At 43.0% G+C, this 23,697-nt stretch overlaps 1 protein-coding gene across 5 annotated transcripts in view; it reads right to left on the bottom strand.

Moving 5' to 3' along the window:
- LOC115412733 (cyclic AMP receptor-like protein A) overlaps window positions 1-23,697 on the bottom strand; it is a 60,765-nt gene that overhangs the window by 17,291 nt on the left and 19,777 nt on the right. For all 5 annotated transcript variants that reach the window (XM_030125362.1, XM_030125363.1, XM_030125364.1 and 2 more), the window contains 3 exons: window positions 22,819-22,897; window positions 20,046-20,093; window positions 13,554-13,636 (listed from right to left, as the gene is read on the bottom strand). In XM_030125362.1, coding sequence (XP_029981222.1) covers window positions 13,554-13,636; window positions 20,046-20,093; window positions 22,819-22,897 — 210 coding nt within the window. The remainder of the gene's footprint in view (window positions 1-13,553; window positions 13,637-20,045; window positions 20,094-22,818; window positions 22,898-23,697) is intronic.

Raw genomic sequence — 23,697 nt, 5'->3', positions numbered from 1 at the left:
GCCATGGTTCAGCACAAAAAAGAGGGAATTCTGTACTAAAAAGAGCACATTTGACAGATCCCTGCTTGATTTGTCTCTCAGCCTGCTGAAGCCACATGTCAGCATTATTACACAGAATAAGTGCTGTGGATTTTGTCGTTATGACTAACACTGAAATAACTTCGATCTCGTTACTGCATTTTAGGGTAATGTTTGTACATATTTGTCTTAAGTACATCTGAAACTGACAGGCTGCTGTCAAGAATGACTCTGTCTGACTTTAAGGTGATGGTAAAGCTGGTGCCATTTTTCACAAGTATTTATATCTATCTATTTTTCTCTCCAACATGTTTACAATTGTCACAGTGTGCCCACATGACATGAACACTCAATTGTCGACGCCAACTCTGCTTCATCTGAACTTTTATTCAAAGCTCTTCTAGGAATGTCCACAATAATGTGACTTTTAGTTATCAACACTGAGACACTTATTCTTTCTCACACAAAGCCACAAAGATTATGCACAATTTTTTATTTTTTTTTTAACTTCTAGACAGAACTGCAGGTGAACGGCACAGAAGATGATTATGGAGATTCTCCCACAAATCTGCTTATAATCCTCTCTTATCCTCTTTTGCAGCACGAGGTTGCAAGGTTTATTTGCTATTAATCTGTTTCCATTTACCTTCAAACTACCCTCTGAAAAACTGTGACAGGAGAGACACCAAAGGTCAGTTTGGCCAAGTGTTGGAGACAAACCTGTAATAGAAACCTACCCACTGTAAGTCATACGGCTAAGGGTATCAACTAAATGTCTAAATGCAGTTTAAAATAAAACCAATGGTGCGGCTAGCGGAGCGTACAGTGCCGTGTCCTGGTGCTTGTCAAAGTAAGGACCATTTTAGAGCGGCGCTGCCTGTTTTCTGGGTTAGCCTACTGCTGTATCTCCGAGGACCAGACCAGCTGCTGCTCACATTCATTTCACTTCCCATTAAAGGTGAAATAAATCAGGAGTCCCCACACAACCTCCTTAGAGATGCAGGAAAAACACACACAGACATACACATGAAGGAAGTTAGACACATACAAACATACATAAACACACACACCCCTGCCGTTGTGTGCACAGAGGTGTGTACCTACAGTATAACCTAGGTCATATGCATTGAAGATGTCAGGTGGAGAGGAAATGCAGCGGATGTGTGTGCGCTTGTCTGTGTGTGTGTGTCTGTGTGTGTGCTTCTCTGACAGCGCAGCGGTGAGAGTGAGCGAGTCTGTGTAAAGGGGGGCTATTTCTGGCGTCTCATTTTTTTTCCTGCTGCTGCAAAGAAACGCGATCGGCGTCCGGGAAACGAGAGCTGGCAGCAAGCAATCATCTGCCTGCCACACACACACACACACACACGCACACACACACACACACTCACACACACACACAGCACCTCGCAGCGCCGAGCAACACGCGCCATGGCAACGGAACAGCCGCAATTAGAGGCGAAGAGCCTTTCCCCTCCATCGAGGGAGAGACGGAAAGCGAAATGAAAGGAAGAAAGAAAGAGCAGGCGAGAGAGAGAGGAAGAGAGACAGGAAGGTGGGGGGGCCGGCAGAGACGAGTGTCAGAGAAACAGCACTGCACAGGAAGGAGAGAGGGAGAGTGGAAGAGGAAAGGAGAGCACGATAAAGAGGTGAGAATGTGCAAGAGTGAGGCTGTGAAGGGGAATGAGGGCCGAGAGCAATGGAGGGGGTGGAGAGAGGAGGGGAAAGGCTGAAGGAGTGAGGCTGAATGGAAAAGACTAAAAAGCAGAGGAGGCTGAGTGCGAGGAGGAGGAGGAGAGATATCCAAAAAGACAGATTGCAAGACATGAGCGAGACAAACAAAAGAGATTACTTGTGAGAGAAACCAAGATAAGAGGGAAAAAAAAGGCAAGGAGGTTAGAGAGAAAGAGAGAAAGGAGAAAGAGAAGCCGGAGAGAGATGGAGATACGGGTGGAGGCGTGTAGAGGGGGGAGGTAGGCTGTTTCTCCTGTGTGAGCCAGGCTAATGAAAGATGAATGAGGGAGGCAGTGGTGGGAAGGAGAGTGTGGCTGCGGGCGATGCCTGGCTGAGTTACTGGGTGTGTGTGTTTGTCGGGGTTCGTGTGTGTAGCGTAGTCAGACGAGTCTCGCAGTTGGCTGGCTGGTGTTGGACAACAGGGATGATATTGTGTGTACTGTATGACTCAGGAGCAAATGGTCAAGAACAATAGACACCAAAACAGACAGTTATGCAGCTTTAAGTCTTAACACTTTAAGTCTGCTACCACCTGTAAGCAAGTAGTCAATCGTTAGTACTCGCACAGCGTCTCTGAGCCCTGCTTACTTATTCAGACCTTCCATCTATCATGCTGTCAGTCACTCTTTGAAGCATCCCTCTCTTACCCTCCAGATTCGGAACAAAATCCCTCATCCGCTGCCTCTCCCCATCTCTTCCAATATCCTTCCCTGCCAGTCTATACCACTTTCCAGCCATCAATACTCAATGCACTTTCTCCATCACCGGTCCTCCGTTGGAGTTCACCTATTTGTATCTGTCCTCGGCTGAGGGTGAAACGTGTGTTCAAGCTCAAATGGTTACCACACATCCTTCCCAAGAGTGGAGGACAGCCAGACAGAGAAGTCATCCTGACCCCGATCGTACTTCCTTCTCTCTTCGACTGACTGCCTGACATTTTTTTTCCTTTTTCCGCCAGACAAATCACACGCTTCACAGTGCCAAACCAAGGCCCAACGGCTGCCCTAGTGCTGCTGCTGACAGCAAATCTAAACTTCTCTCCATCTAAAAGGAGTAACTCTGCCAAAAGGAGCATAATGCTTTAACTTAGTGCAAGATCAAGTGTGATTCACAACTTTGTTCAACTCCCATGTTTTTTCACTGTCCAAATACACGACAAAGGAAAATTACTAATCTCATCTCTTTTATATGGAAACAATCTAGCTACAAAAAAATCAATCAAACAATGGTGCACTACCCATGAAATGGAGTAAACTTGGCAAACTATACATTTTCAGATTGTTTTTAGGCCTTGAATACACTGAATATGAAGGTTGCAAAACTGACTTTCAACAAAGTCATTTCACACAGACGCCACAAAACCATCATCTAGAAACAGCCATAGTTGTTAAAGTCTACTTAGACTTCATAATATAATAGTACTTGATAGTATTTTTTTCCAAAACGAAGTAAGCAGTGATTCCACTTTCTACTCAAAATTCTCTAAAATGCATTAACAGATCATGATAGCTTTAACTCTTAACAATAAGAAAAGAGTTTTAAACTAAACCTTCAAGAAAAGACAGAAAAACAGTGATTAAATGGAGAAAAATCACACTGGTGGAGAGCTTGGTTAACAAGGTTCTACTGTGCGAGTGTGACTGCCTTTAAGTCAGCAGACAGAGGACAATGACTGTCTTTGTTCAGTGACAACATGTGATCAGCAGACTACAGAAAATGCGCAAAAAGGGTCTAATAATTGTGGGATATTTGCAGGAATATATTGTAGTCTGTGGGTTCGGATATTGGAAAACTCTTTCCACTGAGTGTAACAATATCTTTATAAATCATTAGCTGCATTGTGCTCATATGTCTCTACACTACAATTGAAAACTGCAACATAATCTACTTTGATCACAGGGTCAACACAGGGATAAACTGTCACAGCTAGGGGTATGACTCCCATTATGCACACACACACACACACACACACACACACACACATACACAGATGGCACATATTCAAGCACAACAACAAAAAACAACAATTTCTTGTCAACATCTATGTGCGAATATTTCTCTGAATATTTTTTGCAATCAGACTGAAACATACAAAGAGGCATGGGGTGAGGAAATGACAAACACACACTCACAAATATGTAAGAAAAGTGCATTCGCACACCTGAACGGATTCACACATACACACTAAGAGACAAAGAGGCACACACAGACCCTGGGGACAAAAGCGGCTAACGTTCACCAACAGAATAAAACCCAAACAAAGAGACATCCTGTTTCCTGGAACACAACACCACTCAACCCTCTGTGCTGGGAGCAGCCGGTAAACACACACGCGCAAAAATCTGTTCATTGTACATTTCAGCGCATGTGTTTCACTGTGCCTGATTCATGTACCGGCGTGTGTCTGAGAGTCCAGCGATGCCACTGGCTGTGCCTTTGAGTGTTTGCGCACGTGAGCTTATCCTAGCGAGCGGCCGTGGCTCCATATATGTGCGTGCATGTGTGTGTGTGTGTATATATGCTGTCTACATACGTGTTTGTGTGTTAGTGAGAGAGAGAGAGGAGCGAGAGAGGGAGAGAGCAGATGATAGAGTAGGCTTTAGCGATTCCCTGGAGTGTGAGGCAGCGTTTACGGCACTCTCAGAGCAGCCAGAGTGATGAATATTTAAAGACGTGCCTGAAAGAGCAGAGGGAGGGGGAGCAGGGTGCGTGCGTGCATGTATGTGATTGCATGCACCCGTGAATGTGTGCACATGCATTCGTGTGTGTGAGGGAGGTTATCTCCTATCTCCTTCAGCATTTGTGTGTAAATGCATGTATAATGTTGTATGTATATGCCTATATGTGCCTGTAGTTTTTACATCTATAGAAGACTATATGGGCTCATAAGGCATATACATTTATAAAGGAATTTACAGAACAGTTTACAGTTTATTTGCCTATATATTTTGGGTTAATGTGTCTGTACGGGCAAGTAGATACTACATATGCAAGTGTGGGGTATGTCATATTTGCATATTTATTTGAATACATGCAAACACATGTATGTTATTGTTAGGGCTGTTCAATATTACAATGTATATGGTGTGCCGATAGAAAACTGGTGCATATCATGCTCCATCATGTATCTTGCTGTGTTAAAAATCACACTCTGCACTGCAATATTTGGACATCATTTGGATGGTACTAGGTGTTCCACACAGCATGCAGTTGCATGAAAGCAAAACAATCAAACATGGAGGAGAGAAAATGTGATGCAGAAAGTTATTTTCCAATTTACCTCTTTATATTTTAGACATTAATATTTCAGAAATTGTTACGAGGTTAACTGAAAATGTCCACAAAGGTACTAAGTAAAAGGAAAACATTTTCAAATGCAAGTTCCTCTATTTCTGACCATAATAAGAAGTCTTTCCATGTGGTCTTTTATTTTTGTTCAACTTAACTGACTGGACAGAAAACGTGTTTCAAAGTGATGTGTACCATTATGTGGATATGAAATTACCTTTTAGAGATCGGACATTTATACAAACTATGGGTATTGGCTGAAGCTGGCTCCAGTTGTGGACAATGGCTGGTATTAGGTTTCTCTGTTACAAATACTGACTTTTAGGGGAAATACTAGCTCAAAAGATAGAACTCACTCCCACCTAAAGATTCTCTGCGGTTAGTTTGATGTTCAGTTGCACTCTTATTGATTGATGTTCAGATGTTACTTCCAGCGTTTAACCAGGTTGTAAGAAAGAAACAAAGTTCAGCCCCTTCCAGTTGTGTTCCATAGGAGGTTATTTCACAAAGAAAAACCGCATTGATGGCAAAGGGAAGGGGAAATAATTATGCCATCATTTACACATATGTTTGTCAGATTGTAAGCAGTGGCAGCTGGTGAAATTATTTTTTGGTGGCGTGCAGTATGCAAGTCAGTTTTTGGATGCACTATAACCATAAATCACCACTAGGATACACCAAAGCACATGCACCATTATTTTGAAATAATAATTTAAATTAACATAAAAATACACAGTATGTGTTTTCAGTTATTTATTTTTTATATGTAAATTTCACCTCTCTATCCTTCAACCATGCATATTTTTCCATGACTCTATTGGTAAACTTATGCATGTCCCTGAAAAGTGTCTTTTCCACTGATACTATGAACAATGCATTTAGACCAAGGGTGAAGGTAGTGCTGGTAGATTGCATGGGATTAAAAAAATTGAAGTTAGCCTACGGACTAAGTGACTTTGATATTGTGCTTCTGCCAGGAATCAAATGCTGGTCTACCACATCATCATCAGTAGTTTTACCCATTAAGCTATCCAGACATGAGGCAAAGTACTAGTAGTATGACTGACTGACCTATCTGCTGATACACAGTGATATATAGTGGACGTACATTCATTCGGTCATTTTAGAAGTAGCTCGCAAGCACCCCTGGTTTAGACGATCTTGTATGACATTGCATTTCTGAGGAGGGTCTTGATTCTTTTCGGGATGTGAAGTTTACTCCTGTGGGTGGTGCTTGAGCAAACAATTTTTGTGGCCCATGGCTCTCCTATCTCTTGTATTGAGGAGTTCTACTGCATACATCCATTTATAACGAGTCTATGGAAAAGGGAAAATGCAGTTTATACACAATACTCACGGGCTGTATCAAGTCTAGCTTGTTAATTTAAATATTCACGTTTTTATAAAATCATTTTATGTGATTCCTATCATCATCTTCTTCATATGAGACAGGTGGGGCGGGGCCCTAGCGCCCTCTATTGACGAGCTGCCACTGTTTGAAAGATAACTTTACAAGTCAAGAAAGTCGCAGTCTATTGCAGAAGTATTTACATATCAAGCTGTGATATGAACATATAAAGACTATACACTTCAAAAACAGAGGTGATGTCTTTGTAACTTTCTCTCTCTACAATATGGTTAGACTCACTGCAGATGTCTCTGCAGCTTCACCACTACCAGACTTGTAGTGATTTTCCCCTGTTTTTTTTTTTTAAACTTAATTTTTATAAAATTTTCTCTTTTTTTTTCAGTACAGTACAATTACACATTCAATTACACAGTTCAATTAATTTCTTTTCCCCCTACACAGCTGCAAATATATTCTCATACACCTCCACAGACACATATAATGAAATTTAAGAAAGCAGTAATAATTATAGCAAACAATGATTACTTCAAAAAACAAAAAAAATATAAATAAATAAATAAATAAAAATAAAAAAGGCTGTAGATATAGATCTTCGACAGAGGTAGATTGACAGCACTTTGATAACATGGAGTGTTCTTGCAACACCAGTAAATATTATTGCAGTAGTAAAGGTAACATAGGTTCCCATCTTTTAGTAAATATGGTTTTCTGAAGCCGGAGCAGGTGTGTGATCTGCTCCATCTGGTAAATATCCCAAACTTTTTGAATCCATGTATTATATGAGGGAGGTTCTGGTTTCATCCAGCTGATGGTTATAGACTTTAAGGCAGCGGTGAATAATATATTCAAAAGGTATTTATCTGCTTTTCTATCCAGACCTTCAGGTATTACTCCCAAAACTGCCACTGTGAAGCTTTGTGGGATGTTCATTTTAAAAACCTCCTTCACGGCATTGAACACCTCCCTCCAAAACACACTTAACTTAGGACAAACCCAAAATATATGAGTGTGATTAGCTCTATGGGCTCCGCAGTTCCTCCAGCATGAGCTGGGATGTTGGGGATCCATTTTAGACATTATTTCTGGTGTTCTGAAATATCTAATGATTATTTTCCATTTGAATTCCCTCCATGTATTAGAATTTGTAACCAGATGTGCCTCCGTACATACATCGCGCCAGTCATCCTCAGATATGTCCACGTTCGCCTCTGCCTCCCATCTCCCTCTTATCTGCGAGGAGTTATTTTGATTCATAAATAAGAAAATATTATACAATTTAGAAATTACTTTCTTTTCTCCATCACCAGTTTGTAACTCTATCAGATACTTTTCTAGGGGTGAAGGTTTTGCGAATTTATCCCATTCCTTGTGAGTCATCAGAAAAGTTCTAAGTTGCAAATACCTAAAAAAATTTGAACTGGGGAGATCAAAGTCATCTTTCAACTGCTCAAATGTCTTAAATATCCCACCATCAAACAGCTGATGCAGGTAAATCAATCTCTTTTCTGACCATTTTTTAAAGCTGTTGTCTAGATTATTGGGTGTAAAAGACTTCATGTAGCCAATATTTATCAAAGGTGAAATTAACTTTGGGAGCTTAAATGCACACTATTTTCCCCTGTTTTAATAACTTTTTCAGTAACCTCTTGAAGAATATGGTGAAATATGCCATTTTGGTGTTGGATACATGTATCACTTGTGACGAGAGATGCAGTCCACAAAGCCGTTTCACACAAAACTAGATACTAATTTACTATCCTTATAATAAACTACAACTTTCTTGACAAATAAAATGGCATAATTTCAAATAGACAACGACCACTGTTTATGTTTTAGCCAAAGTTAAGTCCCAGTGAGCACACCAGAAGGGGCTGGACTGTGGCTGAGAGATAAATGCTGTACTAGCGCACTGACCCGTGGGGAACCATGGATTCTAGATCCTGGACTTCATCACTGTCAATGTCGAGGGTGGGAAGTAAAAAGGGGCAGGGGGTGTTTTTAACATCCACATCCTGACCCTGAGGAACAGTATCCCGGGGACCACATCCCGAGACATAGGGGCAATATCCTGGTCCCCCAGCACGGATTTTTGTTGTGTATTCATGCATGCCGTACCGCATTTGTCCAGTAGTCACCGCCAAAAGCGTTCACGTGATTCTGAGCATAGCAATGTGACTGCAAGGCTATTGTATTCCAAAATTACTAATATCTCCCAAAATACTGTTGCTATCAACTTGCCGTTATTGTTAGTCTCTTCCTTGACCAAAAATACACAAGTACGCCAAACTACAGCAGTCAGCTCTTTCTGGATTTTGCATGATGCCCGAGACACATACACACACATGCACACACACAAACAAACACACATACAGAGTCCACTTCCCTTTTAGATTATTATGTATTCAGTGTCAAAACATTTAGAAGGAGAGGTGAAGAGAACATCGACTGAATAATCAGATACTGTCTTTTCCCTGCTCCAAATTATTGTTATTATACCACCCTTTAAAAATCCACCATATGCCCTCCTCTATTATCCACATCTGGGTATGAGATTTTGGTTATAGCAAACAGACCAAATCGCTGTGTTCATGTAGTTGTTAGCCCATTCCACTACCATGGAAGGGTTCCTCAAATCATCTCCAACACACTAGTGAATCAAGAGATTGTATTTGTGTCCAACATACCTGCCCTGTGTGTGATTGCACCTTTTACAGCCCTGTACGCCAGTTTTCTGTCTAAATTGGGGTGAACAGCAAAGCATAACTGCTGCTCAACAGGAGACGAATGGCTGAAGGGCTCTCTGTTTCCAGTTACACACTGATCAACGCCTGAGGCACACACATGCACACACATAAAAGCATTGGTGACACATAGACAGTAGACATGGTCATATATATCCACCCAATTATTATCAGGGCCAAACAGACACGTGTGGTCATGGTATCACATAGAAGATCTGTGTGTTCAAAAAGCATGACACTCAAAACCACAGACACCTTTGATTTATGGAGATTTGTCTGATCTGAGAGTGAAAAAAGGAAGCAAATAAAGAAATGAGAACATAAGAACTGAAGAGTCATTCTTTGTGCTTATCTAATGTGGTAACATAGAGTGTATGGAATTATTTTTGAAATAAATGATTTACATTTCAGTTCCCTGTCATGGTGACTGGGAGATTGGGAAATCACTCCTGCATAGATTGCTGATTGAAGCAGCATGAAAAAGGATCAATCAGATTTGCCTCCAAATCTGAAAAATCACTCATATCTACATACTATAGAAGAAAGTTCAAAACTTATTTTAGTAAACAGGCCACCGCTGCCACTCTCATAGAGTAAATTGAATGTGAAAAGACAGACAAATAAAAAGGCTTGCAGACAAACAAAGATGAGAGTTGGAACCTTGCATACTGCCTTTGAGCATCTGAGGAGTTAACTTGTTCAAGTAAACAAAATACACCACAAAAGATATTAGGGTATACAGTACAAACCACATAGCAGCCTACACACACAGAGGCACGGAGACGCACATCCATGTGTACTGAATGCGATATATTCCGAGAAGCGAGGAACGGAAGGCAGGGAGTGTAGGAAGTAAAGAGAAAGCAGGAATAAGAGAGCAGGCGAAAGAGAGAGAAAAAGAAAGAGCGTATCCTGGGATGCAGAATGCCGAATACAGTGAGATAAGAGTTAATATATCCCCCCTCCTCCTTTCCTCCTGTTTGGCTCTCTCTTTCTTCCTCCCTCCATCCATCCCTCCCTCCCTCCCTCCTCCTCCTCCTCCTCCTCCGCCTCCTCCCCGTTCTCTTTGAGGGATGAATAATAACTGCTGCTCTGAGATTTCCTCCCTCGTTTTTCAAAGCGCAGAACGGAGATGGGGAAGGTCTGCCTGGCCCGGGTTGCGCGTGCAAGCGTGAGCGCACACACAAATGCAGACGCACAGTGAAGTACACACAGACGCACGCACACACACAGACACAGACACAGACACACACACACACACACACACACTGTCTTGTTCTTGCTGCTTGCCTGGAGCAGGGAAATCAGATCTCCTCCAGAGAAAGGCGGGGGGGCTAAGACGCTGTAGGGAGCCCATACAAAAATCCCCTGCAAGCACATATAGGCCTATACACACCACAAAACCCACACGCAGTATTGAGGGAAACCAAGAATAACTATGAGGATGCAAGCTGCCTCCTGGAGCGACAGGGTGAACTCAAGGTTACAGACACATCACCAGTTCAAGTCCCGCTGCCAATCCATCCATGCTGATGCAGCCCTGGGCAGAGTATGTAACCCCAATTGCTCAAAGACAACTACTGCCTTGGGCCTCTCAAAGCTGGAGGTTAGGGCCTCAAAACAAAGCCCTGAAGATGAACAGAAAGAAAATTAATGGGGATGCCACTTTCTCCCCTTGCTTGGTGTCAAAAGGGGATGGCAGGGGTTTGGTTTAGGCAAAAAGTCCTGGTAACAGATGAGCATGCTGTCCAGGAGGAGCACTTGCACATCAAGCTGCGACGCGCCACTGAAATCAGCAGCTAGGTTCCGAGGAGAGGGCTTATTTATGCAAACAGGCGTACAAGCGCGCACAGTAGGAATCTAGACAAGCCTTGTAAACAAACACACACCCACACCATAAAGCACACAGGGGAGGCGATGTGAGAAGCAGACTGTGAAAACTCTAGTCGTGCCCGGGCAGTGCTTTCACACACACACACACACACACACACACACACACATAAACACACATTCACACAAAGAGCTGAGACTGAAGGGGGCAGAGAGAGGGAGGAAAAGAAGAAAAAAGAAGGGGAAGGTAGAGGAAATAAGGGATGAGCGCGAAGGTGCGAGTGTCTAGAGCTACTTTTCTGCTGCCAAATGAGGGCAAGTGAATGAGTGACAGCGTAAAACGATGTGGGGGAGGGAAAGAGAGAGAGAGAGAGAGAGAGAGAGAGAGAGAGAGAGAGGACATGTACGGTGAAATGATGTATAACTCCTCTCTGCGTGCTCATTCATTCATTCATGTGTGTGCGAGCGCAAGCGAGTCAAAGTAGAAGCGCTTTCCCATTTCAATTCGCAACAGCTGGTGTCGAATTAACACATTTACCAGTGCGCATTTGGAACAGATTAAAATTGCGTGTGGCGTGTGAATGTGTGTGTGCACGTTTATGAGTGTGCGACGGCAGATGAGGGCCAAAACAAGAGTGTGTTTGTGTGTGGGAGTGTCTGTGTATTAACGCAATGGATCGGGGCAGAGAGAAATGGCAGAGAGAGAGCGCGAGAAAGAAAGAGAGAGAGAGAGAAGCAGAGAGGGGTGCAGAGTGAGCGAGCAAGCAAGAGAGAGAGAGAGAAAGAGAGAGCGCGCGCTCTACCCGTCGGCTTTAGTTGCTGCCCTGGGCCGTCTCTCTAAGCCCTGTTTAGGAGGCTTTGGAGCTCAGATAGAAATAATCCCCCACTCAGACACACACACACGCTAGGCATGCACACACAAACTAAACACACACACACAAACACAACAGGACAAGCAATTGCACACAGTGAAGTCGAGGCGGACAAACAAGGGTGCATACACGCGCACAGAAGCACACTCACAGGTTCGCGCGCACATATAGCAACAAGCAGCGACAGCACATTCGCCTTGACACGAAACCAACCACCCGCCCACACACATATACACACGCACACACACACTCTAACACGTACGGAAAACACACGCACTAAAGGCTGTCTGCCGCGCGCTGCTTCCGCACGGCAGAGCACAGCGACATCAGCACGGCACCGTGACAAACACTTTACACACTCCAGCACTCAGCAGAGGGGAGGGAAGGAAGGAAGGAGGGAGAGATGGAGAAAGAGGGGAGTATAGAAAAAGGCGGAGGAGGATATGAGCCAAGCAGTGGGAGGGAGGGAGGGAGGGGAAGGGGGAAGGGGGAAGGGGGAGGGGGAGACAGAGAGAGAGAGAGAGAGAGAGAGAGAGGGAGGGGAGGCTAACAAATTAATAGGAGCCGGAGATATATACAGCCAGCGCTGCTGAACGGGGGAGGAGGAGGAGGAGGTGGAGGAAGACGACGAGAGAGCAATTCATTCCCGTTTTCTCCTCGTTCGCTCTCTGGTGAAAGGCAGAACGGAGTGGAGCGAGGGAGCGAAAGCGTGTTTGCTCATAAGAGGGAGAGAGAGTGCTTTGTGTGGCAAAGAAGAGAAAGGAGAGGAGGAGGAAGAGGAGGTGAAGGAGTGACATGAAATCAGAGAAGAAGAAAAAAAAGACAGGGAGCAAAGAAAAGAGGAAATAAGGGGGATATCACAAAGACATGTTAAGCGGAAATGAGAAAAAGTGAAAGGGAAGGGAGGAAAGAAGGAAGGAGGAGGGGAGTGGGGGGGATTGGACTGGAGAGACTGCTGGGGGGGGCGGTTTGGGGTTAGCACAGGACGTAGTTTGTCATCTTCATCAGCCGACAGCAGGGGCACAGGAGGGAGGATGGAATAGATGGAGAGGTGAGAGAGGAGGAGGAGAGGGCACGAGGGCCAGCAGGGGAGGTGAAGGGGGGGATGGGCAGTGTTTGAGCGCAGCCTTTGAGAGACGTTGACCCTGTAATTGACCTGTGTCTCCGCCTACATTGCCGTGGCGACAAGCAGAGCCGCCGCAGCTAATCACTTAGTAACCCTGACCTGTCAATCACACGTGGAGGTGGAGGGAGGAGGGGGAAGGGATGGAGAGGTAGAAAATGAAAGAAAGTGGGAAACGGGGGGGGGGGGGGGGGGGGACTGACTGAGGGAGGACGGGAAGCGAGTGAAGGAGTAATAACAGCACAGGGGTTATCATTTACTGGACCACCCGCCTCCTCCCACAAACCCTCAGCCGGCGAAGCCCTCGTTTTAAAAAAGCCAATAAAATGCTCTATACTTCTAGCACACACACCCGCAATCTCCTTTAGTGTGTGCGCTTCTACTGGGAGAGCGAATCTTTCTGAGAGTTCAGATAAGAGAAGGAGAGAGAGGACGACGGGGAAAAGTAAAGGGGGGAGACGGGTGACGGGCTCAGGAGAGATAAGATAGAAAACTGAAGCCAACATGCAAATAAGACAACAGTTTAACTTGATGTGCGTATGATGTTTGAGTGTTTGTGCATATGTGAGTCTGCTAGTTACCTGTTGATCAGCGGGAAGATAGACACCAGCAGGTAAACTGAAGGATACCACTTCAACGGCTTGATCTCCTCTGCTAAAGAAACCTGGGGGAGGAAGAAAAAAAAAAGTGACTACTGACCAAATGTAAAATGCTTCACACTTTTTGTCTCAAAATTGCACACACACTCACACACATAACCACACACACACACACACGGTGTCTTAACTGGAACATCAGTGCACTGAGGCAAACAACACTGGCCAATTAAAACCTAATAAAATATTAACCTGCTGATAATACGCAATATCCACACAGATATGAAAAAGAAAACGGGGTTCCAATTAAACTGGAAGCCAATACTCTGCTGTAATGTGAATAGGGTGAATTCAATATCTCATGGACAAGCAGGCAGGCGGGCAGGAAGACAGAGAGATGCAGCAGAGGCTAAAAGAGGAAGGGGGGAAGAGCCTGGCGGTGGAGAGCTTTTACAAGCCGTTATCTAATTCCCAGGAGAGGAGGACTCTTGCGTCCGGAAGAGGCTGAGAAGCGCGGCCCCTGGATCGATTTTCTGCGCTGTGCTGTTTTCTTCCCCCCTCCTCCCCGAGGCTAGCACGCAGTAGCCGAGCCAGCGCGAAGCCTCCCTCTCCCTCGCACACTCACACATACACATACACATACACGCAGTCCAGGCCGAAAGGCAGACCCACAAGCTTTGGTCTCTACCCCCACATGCTGGAAATTAATTACTCACCAGAAAGACCCTGAGGCGTGCGAGCCCTAACGCAGGCATTTTAAACAATTCAAATGAAAATCACAAGAGCCCCCCGGTGGTATTTTATCTCTGTATGTGTATGTGGAGGTGTGTGTGTGTGTGTGTGTGTGTATGGGGGGGGGGGGGGGGTTTGAAAACAAGAGCCAAGTTTCCACAGCGTATGGTGACTGTAGGTGATCAAGTGAATGGAGACTGGCCACATTTCCATGTTCTGTTCTATTACCCACAGGCATACATTCAGCTTAGCCGATTAATGTCTGTTATAATGGGAAGCTCTGACATCATTCACCATGTCAAGATCTGCCTTTTGTCATTTAAAGTGTTGTGTTTGTGTGTATCAACCGACAGACTCTGAATGGGAACGGCCGGAGACTTGCAAGTGTCTGAGCTGGTATTTGTTATTTCTTCCAGAAAAAAAAAAGCCAAATATATATTCCGGATCAAAATTGAGGTGAGGTGTGGAGGTAGGCATTTGAGGAATTTCAGTGAACAAGAGACAGGATGTGGAATAGTGGAGGAGGAGAGAGGGGAGGAGGAGGAGGAGGAGGGGGGAGGAGGAAGAGTCTCGTGTTTTTAATCACAGTCCTCCTGTGTCAGAGGCCCCTGCGCTGCTCGAGAAGCAGAGGGGAATGAAACCGTAATTATGTGCAGCGAGCCTGGCGGTCCCGACGTTAATGACGCACACTAGATTACAGATGGTTATCGGGAGCGAGCCATTCCCTCCGCTAGCCTTGCTCTCAGTAGTCTCGCAGTAAGCAGACCCTAAAAGTAATCACACAAGGATTCAAAACTCCACTTTGACGATAAGTAAAGAATTTAAGTAGATTTTTACAGAAGAGAATTTAAGAATTAAAATATAAAAACACAGAATATAATAGTAATAAAATGAAGTCTTAACTATAAGAGATCAAATCAACGCTTGAGGAAATCTAACAAGACGATATATCATTACATTGACATATTACATTAGACACTGGAGTCTCTGTGTTTTATCGCTTCACAGGTTTTCCCAGGATCATCACAGGTTTTCCCTGGATCCTCTCTGGACCTGCTGCTGTGGTCCTGCCTCTCTCCTCCTTCATCGTCACATTCACTTATCCATATAGTTATGATAGTGTTTATTATATAGTTCCATAGATGTTCTAGTTCAGTTATCTGTGCATCAACTGCCTCCATGTATCTCACCCTACCTCCCCCTCTCCCCCAGTCTCTCTCTATCTCTGTTGCTCTCTCTTTTCTCCTCCTTTACTCTCTCTCTTTAACCCCAACTGGTCAAGGCAGACGGCCATCCTTCACAAGTCTGGGTCTGCTCCAGGTTTCTGCCTGTTAAAGGGAAGTTTTTCCTCGCCACTGTCACCAGTCACAAGTGTTTACTCCTGGAGGATTCTGTTGAGTTTCTGTAAATTGGGTTAGAGTCTGGTTTTGACCAGCTCTCTATATAAAGTGCCATGAGATAACTTTTGTTATGATTTGGCACTATATAAATAAAATTTGATTGATTGATTGAGTATGTATTATTGTTCTTACGTGCTAATTCTAAAGTAAAGAACAAATTTTCTATTTCAAATTGGCAGGCAACATGAACAAGTAGCTCTAGTAAAGACAAAAAACTTGACCTTGTGTTGAGATAAAAAAAAAAAAAAAAAGTAGCACCCCAGAGTAAATTAAAAGTACTGTAATATGTTAAAGTTTTATGGGAAAAAAACTTGACAACCTAATTTCAAATCTCAGACTTCAAATCCAAAAGCATCCTCTAATGAATTCAGAAGTACCGCTGTCTATTTAGGACCTGCCAAAAGATCTGATATGTGTTATGTTGAAGCCATGTGTTCTGCCTGACAACCCTTAAGAGAAAACTGAACTGTCCATGTGTGTACTCATACTAACGTCTTCGGGATGTTGGCTACATACAAAAGTAAAATTAGGTGAGCAAATGAGGATACACACATACACACCCACACAGTTATCACTCACCAGGACGCAACGCACAGGCGCACACACATATAAACAGACACACAAGTTGACACGTCCCATTCTACCTCAAGGCAAAGCTTGTGCGGATCAGAAAACAAACACCCTGAGAAGATAACGAACAAGCAACACTGTTTGCTCAGCCAGCTTTGTTGCTACCCGACAGGACTGAGCTGCTGTGTGTGCAGTTGTGTAAATGTGTTAAAAAAGTGTGTGCATGTGACTTAAACAAGCTATTTTGAATATCCTCTTGCTGACCTGTACTGCTGTAAGACCTTGGGGTGCTTGTGTGTTCATGCGTGACCACAAACAAATCACTCAAGATGCACGCACACACAGACACACTCGCAGATGTGTCACAACCATGTGACTGACGGCCCTGATAACTGCCAGCGCTTGTTATATACGTCATTGCTCCAGCCAGATCCACTCTCACACACAGACACAGGGGGGGGGGGCTGTGGTAGACTGAGTCGGAAAGAAAAAAAGATCAAGAATAGCGAACGCAAGAAACAACATGTGTGAGCGCAGAACATGAGACGGGGCCATGTATGTGTGTGTGTGTGTGTGTGTGTGTGTGTGACACAGTAACACAGAACATGTGAGGCAAAGGGAGGGGGAAGAGGTGGTGAAGTGAATGGAAATCACAGGAGCCAGCGGTCTTCAGGCTCCCAGCAGGAGTCGCTTTCTCTAGTTTACACCTGCTGGTACACACTCATACACACACAATCTAATACACACATGAACCAACGCTCACTGGCTTGGCAAGCACAATTGGGGAGACTGTTGTTGTTGTTTTAAAGCATCGCAGCGCGTGCATAAACTCTCATAAATATTCATGTCCATGAACCTGGCTTGCTGCTTTATTCATGCTGGGTATGAGTACAAGAGTGAGAGAGACAGAGGGAGGGAGGGAGGGAGGGAAGGAGGAAAAGAGGGAAAGAATTAGAGGAAAAAATACAGGATGAAAAATTAAAGGCAGAAAGAAAAACAGATGGAAAGACAAGACAACAGAGTCTGATATAATAAAAAAAAAATAGCACTGCTGGCTTATTTAGAGGCTGCGTTATATACAGCAATTAGCACACATGAGCAGTGTGTGTGTGTGTGTGTGTGTGTGTGTGTGTGTATGTGTGTGTGTTGCTGCCACATATACACACGTGTTAGGGTTACGCTGGTTCAGTGTGCAGTAATTATAGTTGCCACTTAGGGGCAGCATCTACATAACCTTAACCCTAACCTGCCCTCCCCACCACACCCTGCTAGTGTGAACCTGAGCCTGCAGGTGGAGGTGGAGGTGGAGGGAGGAGGACCTCAAAGCAGGACAATGAGGGCCTGTTGCTATTAAACTGAAATATGAAAGTGTCTTGACCATCACTGTAGACTCTGCATTGTTGGTGATTTTAGGCTGTCCAGTTTAATTTGGCAATGGTGATGTGTGCTGCATGGGCAGGTAAGGGTTTTGTCTCTCCTGGATATAACCAACAGATCAATTAAAACAAAATAAAAGTAGAAACATGAAGAAGCTTTCAATCAGCGAAGACAAGAAACATTGCTCAGTGCTAACACTTTCAATGGAATCCATTAAGTGATTTACAAGGATAGGCCACTGATTTGACATCACGCTGCCAGAAAGACACCAAAGCATGGGTTAAATATTCCAATTTCTAGTTTTATTGTGGATTAAACACGGAAAATCCTAGACATTGTAAACAGAGACTAGAGTTTGTGTCCTGATTACCGTCAAGGGCTTTGGTGACGAAAAGAATGTGGTTTGGTTTTAGGGCTGCACGATTAATCATTAAAAGATCGCAATCTCGATTCACGAATGTATGCGATCTCATTTCTAAACACAGATGATCTTTAAGCATTTTATTTCATGGCCTTCACTACAAACAAATGTCCACAATTGCAGAACCGCCGCCGCCTAATCCCTCAACCAATGGTAAACCATCTTTACAACACATGAGCCTGCTGCTGTCGGCTGCAGTTGAGTGAAGAAAGAGTGAATTACAGCGGAGGAACGTCTGCGGTAAAGAGAGTGAAATGGATGAAAACCCCAGCGGTGGTGGTGAGTCACCCACCTGAGCTTGTGCCCAACTAAGGTTCACATTCAGCGGTGTTAATCTCATGTCGGTCTTCTTTTCTGTCGTCCAGATCCAAGTGTGTTTTCATTTTCACTTCTCTGACTTCTGCGCTGCTGTTGTTATTCTCCTTTTCTTTTCTTTGTCGGTGAGGAGAACTCAGCCTTTAACCAAGAATCAAAAGTCTCACCCTCTCTAAAAATTTTATATTAAAAATATTCCATTGTGCCGCCTGGGAAGTTTTTTTGTGCTGCAAACTTTCACAGATCAGCTGACATCGCTTAGCAACCGTAAGTGCAGCGTTTCTGCTGGTAAGGTTTATCCATGCCGCCACACCAAATATTTCATACAAAACAAAATCATCACCGTCGTGTATTATGCATATGTATAATATATAATAGGCCAGGACAGAAGGGTGGGGAAAAGGTAAATGAACATAAAGTTTCACTTTCACTTCTGCAGGGGCACAGACTGCACTGCCCCCTTCCCATTGTACCTATTGTACATGTAGGATGGAAACCGATGCATGCGGGTAACCATCTGAAACGCACACGCGTGCAACCCCCCCCTCCATCCGAACTGCGCACATGCACCAAGTCCCACCACCACCACTGACCAAAACGCACACGTGTGCACCCCCCGCCAAACCATGCACGTGCCCCCCCCATTACACACAGCCACACCTACAGATCAATTCCACAGCAAACACTGCATAAGTGACCGGACTACTTGCAGAGTGATAGGAAAGATGCGAATCAGAAGTAAAAGAACCCATTTTCCTTGACAGCAGTGCAATAAACATTTTCTGAAAAAAATCGTGCCAGAGAATCGTGATCTCATTTCTAAGCAAAAGAATCGTGATTCACATTTTTGCCAGAATCATGGAGCCCTATTTGGTTTGGTTTCACATTTTAGCAGACATTTTATAAATTACACCAAGCCTTATTATCTTTCCCTTAAACTAACAAAGTGCTGTCAATGCCTTTATTTATTATTTTATTATTATGCCTTATAAACCATAACAAACATTGATAAGAACGTAATTTATGAGCAATGAAGAGTGGTTAAAATGCTATAATACCAAACTGTTGATATGAGGTATGTATTTATGGTTTGCAGAAATGTACAACATTTTACCAGGACACATTTTTCACAATTTAATTGTTTTTTCATTGTCAGATTCCTCCTGCACACACCATTCAAACTCCATTTCTATGATTAGATTTTTGCTATAAATGTATGATCTCCCAGGCCAAGCCAAGACACTGACTTTCAGAGCATTAATTTTTATACTACTGAGAGCTCTCCATAGAACCGTATATGACACTTGTTTGGCATAGCTGTTTAATACTATATTACTATCAATATCTATTTAACTGACATTAACAGGCAGAATTGTTAGCATCCCCCTTTGAAATTATATCAATTTTACAAAAAAAGTTGTATTATTTCCACATTTTTCCTCATGTATTTACTCCTTTGGAAAACACAGGTATCATTGCTACCAGATAAACTAACATATATCACTTTTATGCACACACAAAAAGCAAACACAGTAGGTCAGTGCTCACTGCTGTTGACACCTATCCAACTTGAATGTTGAGCAAATCCTGCACACACTCTAATCCTCATGCACTGTGTATATATGTGTGTAGAGAAATGTGATGGACAGACAGGCCATTTACCTTTCGCCTTTCCCGTTCTGGGTTGAATGTTCCCAACCATGACTGCATCTGTGTAGAAAGACACATATGGAAAGAAAAGGTCAAGGCAGTTACTCTGGAAAAATAAGAAACAAACATTATTTCAATCAGTTGGCTTTTTCTTAGAAAGGTGCACTCTTGTGTCTAAAGGTCTGTGCCTGCAGTGACAAGCTGGTAAAAAATATTTCACACCAAAAATAAAATCCTTACACCTTCTCACTTGTCCCTGCAAACTGTCTAATTCATGATGATGCTTAAAGGCATAGGGAAGCACTTTACCGGCTCTCTGCATCTCATAGGAGGGTAGTGATCAGCTTCAGTACACAATATGACGTGAGTTAAAAAAAAAAAGAACAAAAAAAAAAAATAAAGAAGTGTTGGGGGCACTGAATAGGTTTTATTTTTGAAGTGATGAAGAAAAATGAAAAAGTGGAACAAACATGGCAGATCTGAGATCTCCAGAGAGAAGTGGGAATACTTTTTGCTCTTCCCCTCTCTCCTCTCTCAGGGGAATGCAGGGAAAATGTCAACAGACACAAGCTGAAGCCCACACACACACCCATACACCCATGCACAAGACTGGGATTTGTAATGCTGGGACAAGGTTGGGAGGCCATAGGAACCCAGAAGGTTTATATAATCTGAAAGAAATCACTAGAGGCCCAGTGTGAGCTTCGCACTAAGGACAAAGAGGCAGCACGAATGATACGCAGCTCTTCTGTTCAGCTATTTATTAACTCTATGTTGCCATGGTTTCTCTGTGCTGACGTAATTGTCATTGTAAATCTGTGTGACCATGGCGTGTTTGTGTAGTGCAGGAAAATTAAACAGATCGCCATTTGGTCATTAGACCGAGCTCAGTCCAGCAGCCTTTGGCAGCACCACTATCCATCAAAATTAACAATCACTGATTATAGGTGGCAATATCATTAGGCTATGACCAGGTGCATAAACAGGACTGTTGTCACAATCTCTTTTAAGCACCAAAATGCAGCAATTCAGGGAGTGTTAACTCAACAAGGTGAGGCTTAAGATGGAAAAATGGGCATGTCCAAATCGTCTACCTAAAACAAACACACCACTACACTCCCAAAGCTCTCTGTCTATTAACTTTCTAAACAATATAGGAGTACAAGTTCACACTGTCAAGAATACATGGATGTTTTTGGAAATAATGCTAGCGTACATGACTTTAGAATGATGGGCTCTCCCTCTTCAGTGTGTTTGGATGAAGAAACTTCTCTGTCCAGTTTAAGACCAACCTCTCCTCTCTTTCACTCTTTTTTTTATCCCCTTCTCTTTTGCATCGCCACCTACCCTGCTTTCAAAGCCTTTGAAATTCTTTCAAGTGAGACAGCCTGCAGCTGAAAAGAGATAAGGCTTGAGCTCTTCATAAATATGATAGAGAAAGCAAAACGTCAGTGAAGGGGGGAGAGAGACATTGAGGCAGAAAGAGGGGGGTGGGAGGGGTGAAAATGAGTAGCAATGGAGACAGATAGAGAAAGACAGACAGATGGAGGCGGAAAGGAAAAGAGGAGTAGGAGGAAAATGAGAAGGGTTGAAAACAGACGTAAAGAGAGAGACAGGAGGAAGGAGGAGAGACAGCTCAATACTGTGAGCTGAATGAGTTATGAGATGCAGGTTGCAATCCAGCTCCGTTCATTTATTCTCTTTATCACATTCATGATAAAGAGCTGTGTAGTCTATTTTCCTTTCCTTTCCCTTCAGCTACCTGGTGTCTCTTTCTAGTGTCGTCTGTCTGCAGCCCGGGAATCTGCAAAATCTGTCTCACTGTCCCATCACTCAAGCAAAAATCTAAAAAAAAATGAAGACCGACATTTACAATGACACTTGAGCCTTTTGTCTATTTTGTCCCTTAGTCTCAGTTTTATTTGATGAATCACATCAGAAACTCTCATATTTTTATTCAGAGCCCTTCCTCTGGTGCTCTGTAGCTATTGTACGATGTCACTGGATCAGAGAAATGGTAGTTATGTCAGCTTTGTGGAATGTCGCCTCTGGCTCCTAATGCACCCTTACAATGAAAACATTCTGAATTGTGAGCCAACAATGTTTAATCGATTGACTGAATGAAAGGTGGAGCAAATGAATCACACATGAATTAAAAGAATTTGAGGAGACACATGCACATTTTGTCACCTAAATTTAAGTTCATTACAACTTCAAGCTTATTTTTTATACTTTTCATGGCCATTATTTTTATAGTGTCGGGAATGTGGCAGGTTCTCTAAAAAGCAATAAGAGCATTTCAGAGATTTTCAACAAATCCCCAGTTTAGCGAAATTTATTGAAAAGGAAAACAGAGGCAAACTGTAGAGTCACCCACTTCAAGAATGACCTTGCATACTTGACGTAGTTGTGTACAAAGCGCTGTCTACATATGACCTTGGATATCTTTTAGCTTGTTTATAATCGGTCGGAATGTCATTGACAAATGAGGTTGTGTTAACTGCGGATATTATGATGTTATATTTTCATCAAATTGCAAACGGAAATGATAGCCACAATAACATCATCTTAGTTTTATTGATTACTTTGATTTTATTCTATTATACTGTATTTGTATACAGTGTATCTCCTATTACTGTAAAAGATTAATGAATGAACAAACAGTGCATTTTTTTAATCCTCTCAAATACAGTTTGGGACAAACTGTACAGAGTCTCAAGGTAGACACGTGAACATCTCAACAACAATCCTACCTGACATTTGGATTTAACTACAACGTACTCACCCTCTTATTGGCCACACAGATGATCCTGGCATAGCAGCAGATCATCAGAAAGATAAGGCTGAAGAGAGGCACATACCATCTGCAAAACACACATGTGAGGTATTAAAACACTCCAAATATAGAATGACAAAAGAAACCTTAACCTAACTTCCTGTTTTTCTTTTGTAGTACAAATTAAATGGGCGTCATTACTTCAATATTTAACTGTTATTACATAAAAATATATCAGATTTAATAAAATTGTGGTAAATATGTATGAAATCACACAGTCTGATGGAGTCATAAATACATACTAGATGTCTAAAACAAGATCAGAGCTACCCAAATATTTGATTTTAAATTACTAATTAATTTTATAAGACTATAATCTGATGTTTCTGCTTCTGCTTTAGAAAACTGTATTACCACAAAGTTATCATTACCTGACTAAACTGTAAACTGTACCTATGTTTTTGTCTGCACATACACTGGAAGAAAACAAAAGATTACAGTACAAAATCAAAACACCGGAAACAACATCACATTCCTATGAGACTGGACAGTTGACAACTATGAATGGCACATAGAAGAATGTCATGTTATGAATGATATGTATTCTGAACAAATAACACAGACCAAGGCAACTGAAGTGATGGGTGTCTTTATTATGGCACTCCTGTGTTATGCAACCTCTTGGGAGGTGATGTAAGCTCAGAGGAGTTTCAGCCTCTCCCCTTTAATCACAGAACAGGCCTTTGTCTTGCACTGATAGACAGGTTCCTGGCCACCACTTCTGTGTTCAGCCTCAGTAACTCTGAGCTGTCTCCGCCATGCTGCGCAACACCCTGCCTTTCTAAGTCTTCTGGAGCACCTGGCACAGGCTGCGAGGCATAGGTCAAA

The sequence above is a fragment of the Sphaeramia orbicularis genome, chromosome 21 (assembly GCF_902148855.1).
Source record: "Sphaeramia orbicularis chromosome 21, fSphaOr1.1, whole genome shotgun sequence".
In the NCBI taxonomy this organism is placed as follows: Eukaryota; Metazoa; Chordata; class Actinopteri; order Kurtiformes; family Apogonidae; genus Sphaeramia; species Sphaeramia orbicularis.
Note: the sequence above shows the minus strand (reverse complement) of the source record. Positions and strands in the feature narration are given on the sequence as shown.